We start from the raw sequence: 5257 nt of genomic DNA, 5'->3' as shown, positions 1-5257 counted from the left end.
AAAATATAAGGAATCGTAAGACAATGTGTTGGGTTGTAGTTGACTATAATCAAACGTAACAAAACGTAACAAACTGTAACTGTGGTCCGAAATCCAACCAAACTGTACATTACATCACAGAAAGTTACGGTTTGCTACATTTTTTCACACTAACTTTTTCTGTTGGGGAGGTTCAATCTCTCATACTCGACGTGGGCTCGTGGGCCTTTTCAAAAAATAGTTTTATTGTTCCTATAATTGCTTTATTTATTTTTCATCATTCCTCCATGCTCCTCTCTACCTAACAATGATTGCTAAAATTTTTTTTTTACAGTAATGAAGTCAATTGGGTATTCAAGAATAAAATTATTTTAATTTACAAGTATATGTCAGCCTATACGTATATTTTTTCCTTTTTATTTGTCTTTACCATCCATAATTTGTAAATTTGGCCTGTAAGTTAATTCTACTCCTATTAAGTACGTCTACTCACTAGAGAGTGCCACATGCGCCCCTCATTCGCTTTGCTTTTTTTTCATTCACGTTACATCAAATTACAATTAATTAATGTTATTAATGCTTTGTTCTTGCGTACCTTCCCATTATAGTTGTTTTTTTTTTTTTTTTTGCAAATCTAAGTCTAGCGTATATGAATATCTAGTTCACGGCGCGTCCGGGGCCGCAAAAAAAAAGTTTTATCGTAAACCTAATTAATCCCTCTCTTCTTGTCATATTTTCGCGCTGCATCCGGGGGCCGCGAAAAAAAGTTTTATCATAAACCTAATTAATCCCTCTCTTCTTGTCATATTTTCGCGCTGCGTCCAAAGGCTGCGAAAAATTTTTACGTACAATCAGATATTTAGTGAGGTTCTTTCGTGTGCCTCACCCTGTTAGCATTCTCTGGCGGGGTTTTTATTAAGCATGCTTTTTTGATTTTATCTACGTGGGATAATCCTATTTCGTCACCTCTCTGAAGTTTTACATTTTTGTTAATGTAATAAATTCCTGTTATTTTATACGGGCCCTCGTATTGCTTGATGGCTTTTTTAGCACATAAACCATTTCTCCCTCTAGAAAATATCTTGTATTCAGTTGGCGGTCATAGTAATACTTTGATCAGTATTTAGCCTGAACTTGGTTCATTGCTGCGATGGTTCTCATCTGTCAGGGTCTCAACTAACTCTTTGAAATATTCATCCGAAGTTTGGCCCTTAGGTGGCAGTCTGATACTAGATGGTGTTCTAGCTTTTTGTCCAAAAACTAATTCGTACGGTGAGTATCCCGTACTCTGATGATCCGTTGTGTTGTATGAGTGCATGCACATCGGTAAATGTTCGTCCCAGTGATCATTTTGTTCTACATATGCCTTGATGTATTCCGTAAGAGTATGGTGCATTCTTTCGATAGCGCCGTTTGTTTGTGGGTGGAACGCTGTGCTGCCCATTTTGTCTATCCTTGCAAGTTCATCCATACTTTTATTCATAAAGTGTGTGCCTCGGTCCGATAATAAATGTTCCGGCGGCCCAAAGTACGCTATAAACTTATCTGTTATCGCTCTTATCGTTTTTTCGGCTGTTGCTCTCTTCACCGGTGCGAGAACTATAAATTTTGTAAGCCAGTCTTGTATAGATAAAATATGTGTATACTTATTTGCTGAGGGTTTACTGATGGGCTGGTAGAAAACTATAGAGATTTTTTCGAACGGTCTACTCAGTGTGTCGGTGATAAGCATTGCTTGTTTTGTTTGTTTTGTTTTAGTTCGGACGAGTTTTTTCGTTTGGCATGATGTACATCCCAGGATGACTTGTCTTACATCCGGGGGCACGTTTCTCCAATAGTAATCTTTGGCGATTCTGTTACATGTTTTATTCATTCCCCTATGTCCACCTATTGCCGCTTTGTAATATTCTCTAATGATTTTAAACCTTTGATCTGCTGGTGGGATTACAAGAGTGTTTGAGTAGGGTACTGCTTCTAGTCTAATATCTTTGAATATTTCCTCAAAGGTATCAACAAAGCATCCCCACTGGGTTAGATTGAGGATCGCTAGGTCCCTAACGATACCAATCGTTTTTATTTCATTTGCTTCTATTACCTCTTTAAGGGCCTTAAAACATTTTTTAATGTTTGATTTAACCGCCGTTTCTTCAAAATGTTGCTTCACATACGTATGCATAATTTTTATTCTCCTTGTATTTATTATTTTAGTTTCTCCGATGCTTTTTCCTTCGTTATTCATGCGTGTTGGATTAATGTATCCCCTCTCGTGCAGCGCATCTATGACCTTTGTATTGGGTACTGCCTCTGTTATCGTCATAAATGCTAGATTGTCTAAGTACTTAAATGCGTGGCCCTCGATCCTGTTGAGTTTTCGTAATAGGGGTGGATCTTCCCCCTCTTTTGGTGCCCATGGTGGCGTTGCCGTTAGTAGGCGTGTTCTGCACACTCTATATTTTTCCATCGATTGTGAGTGTATGACTGTGTTGGCTTCGTCCTCGCTTTCTGTTTCGCATAGCCCGTCATTTAACTCGTTGGCTTGCTCTCCTTCTTCCTCTACTGAACTTCCATTGCTGTCATCGTCGCTGTTTGTTTGCTCTCCCCGTTTTTCCGTATGCTTACTTGTATCCGCTGCACTTTCGGAAGTGTTTTTCCCCTTTTCTGAATGACTTTTGTCCTCCTTCCCTTGCTTGCCTCTGTCTACTCTCTTGTCTAGTTCGGACTTATGCTTACGCTCCTCACTTCCTTCACTACTGCTACGGTCTTTTTGGGTCTCTGTCCCTGACTCATGTTCTGTATTTATCGCGCTAGAAACTTGTATAAGAGGCGTGTAATGTGCATTTTCACCTACGCCTTCTAGATGTAAATGGCCAAATTCACCGTCTGTTGTAGCAATGTAATGAGTGTAAATATAATTTCCATTGGTTAGTGCAACATGTACACAAATATTTTTCTTAAATTCTTGAGAGAACAGATAAGTACAATCGCTGTTCCCATACCTTGTTTGTGACTCCAAAATTTCCTTTGTTTCTTTCGGCTCTCTGCATTTTTGTAATAGATTAGAATTCCGCAGAATCATTCGTAACTCGGCAGTTGAGATGTCGAGTTCGTATAACCATATAAGGCTGTGGAATAAACAGTTTCCGGGTGGGTCGGATGGTATTTTCGATATTTTTGTCAGGGTGCTACCAGGTTGTGCGCATTCACAAGCTTCCCTTGGCGTTTTGTCCTTTAAATAATCTAACCATTTATCTGGGGGTGCGACTTCTGAGTGGTCATTGCGTTCGTCTCGTACCGCGTTCTCACTTTCCTCCGACTGGACCATGTTCGTCTGGTGGTCCGTTGTTTACGCCCGGGTGGTATATAACTTCGAAATTATATCCTCTCAGTTTTGCTTCAAGCCTGTTAAAACTAATGTCTGGTTTTTTAGATGAGTGAAAGTGCTTCAGCGGCTCGTGGTCTGTAATCACCGTAAATTTGCGCCCGTATAGATATGGTCTGAATTGCTCCTTTGCAAATACGATCGCCAATAACTCTTTGTTGTATGTTGGGTAGCGAAGTTCACTCCCTTTAAGGCAGCAAGACGCGTACTCACACGGTCTATCTTTTCCGATCCCTCCCTGACTAAGGATCGCTCCAATCGCGTAATCTGACGCGTCTGTCGTGACGATAAAGGGTTCACCAAGTCTGGGGCAACGAGCACTGGTCCGCTACACAGTATTTCGATAAGAGTTTTGAATGCGTTTTCTTCGTTGTCACCCCACGTAAATTTTGTACCCTTCTTTAATAGCATAGATAAGGGTCGGGCGATCTTCGCATAGCCTTTTATGAATCACATATAATATCCGGAAAATCCCAAAAATTGTTTTACCTTTTTTGCGTTTGTCAGACGTGGGTACTTTTTGGCTGCTTCGATCTTCTCAGGATCGGTCTTTATTTGTCCATTATCTACAATATGGCCCAACACCTTTGCTTCCCTCTTCAAAAATTGGCTTTTCTTGGGTTCGATTGTCAAGTTTGCGTCTGCTAATCGTTTCAATAATTTAGTAAATCGCTCCCCATGCTCTTGAAGATTGGTTGCAAAAACCATTATGTCGTCAAGATATACTTCAACCTCATGACCTTGCAAGCCTGCGAGTGCTAGCGCAATTGCTCTTAAAAATGTGTTCGGCGAGTCTTTACATCCCATGGGCATTCTTTTGTATTGGTAATGCCCGTCCGGCCCTGAAAATGCTGTTTTGTGCGCATCGTCTTCGTGCACTTCAATTTAAAAAAATCCTGACTTGAAGTCGACTACTGTAATGTAGCGCGAAGCTGCTTTATTTCTTTGTCACACTCCGAAAGCTTCGGTTCGTCATTCTCAATATATGTGTCCGACGCCCTTGTCCGATTACTCTTTTTGCGGGCTCTCCTCCCTCTTCTTGTACGTTTGCCTCCTCGTTGTCTAGGAGTATTTTCGCATTCTGCCTTATTACTTTCTATTTTTTCCTGCACTGCGTTAGTATTCGGACTGTTGTGCGTCTCCACCTCCACTACTTCTTGCTCCACCTTTTGCGGCTTTTCTCTCGCACCTTCTTCTTCACCGGACACGCTTTTTTCCGTCTCTCTCTCTCTCTCTCTCTCTAGTTTATGCTCGGCGTTTGGGGACCACGCCGAACATCTTGCGAGTTTAAAGCAGCCGATCCGTCTCTCCTATTATCAGGGCCGTATTCGATGTTTCTTGGCTGCGGTGGGCCCCTATCTTGTGGTGGCCCAGGTCTTATAAAGTTTCTATTATAGCCGTCCCTACTGTCCTGATTTGTATAGTCATTTCCATAACGGTTGGATGTGTCCCCGTTGTTATTATTATAAGGGTCACCGTAGCCGCGGTTGGAGTAATAATTACTGCCCGTGGGATTGTAGTTATTGTACCTGTTATTGTGATCATTCCTATCATAATAATTGGTATTCCTATTATTGTAATTGCTATTTCCGTTATTTCCAGTGTTGTAAGTGTTGTTTCTGTTGTAGTAGTTATCATTTCTGTTATACGGCTCCAATAGGCCATTGTTATAGCCCCTGTTATAATTGTTGTAATTATTGTAATTATTGTACTTATCATTTCTGCCCCCAAAATTATACGCGTTTCTGTTGATATTGGTATTTTCTACGGGTTAGTTATACCCTCCGTTACGCTGTCTCTCCTCCTCCTCTCTGTCTTGCTTACGTGAGCGTCAGTCTCTCGCGTAGTGTCCTGGTCTCTGACAATAGTTGCAGTTTCTTTTTGGTTTTCTCCCGTTAT

General features: G+C 40.9%; 1 protein-coding gene across 1 annotated transcript; it reads right to left on the bottom strand.

Moving 5' to 3' along the window:
- Window positions 1–712: 712 nt before the first annotated feature.
- LOC149375517 (uncharacterized) lies at window positions 713–4900 on the bottom strand. Its single transcript, XM_089598416.1, has one exon. The coding sequence runs from the start codon at window positions 3299–3301 to the stop codon at window positions 1103–1105; it is 2199 nt and encodes a 732-aa protein (XP_089454542.1). The 5' UTR covers window positions 3302–4900; the 3' UTR covers window positions 713–1102.
- Window positions 4901–5257: the final 357 nt, after the last annotated feature.

This window comes from Copidosoma floridanum, unplaced genomic scaffold (assembly GCF_036245765.1).
Source record: "Copidosoma floridanum isolate Cflo_tuat_1 unplaced genomic scaffold, Cflo_Japanese_pri ptg000006l, whole genome shotgun sequence".
Classification (NCBI taxonomy): domain Eukaryota; kingdom Metazoa; phylum Arthropoda; class Insecta; order Hymenoptera; family Encyrtidae; genus Copidosoma; species Copidosoma floridanum.
The sequence above is the reverse complement of the archived record's forward strand: the minus strand, read 5'-3'. Positions and strand labels throughout refer to the sequence as shown.

Bases quoted from the DNA above. Each gene is read 5' to 3' on its own strand.
- LOC149375517 (XM_089598416.1), bottom strand. From the start codon at position 3,301: ATGGTCCAGTCGGAGGAAAGTGAGAACGCGGTACGAGACGAACGCAAT.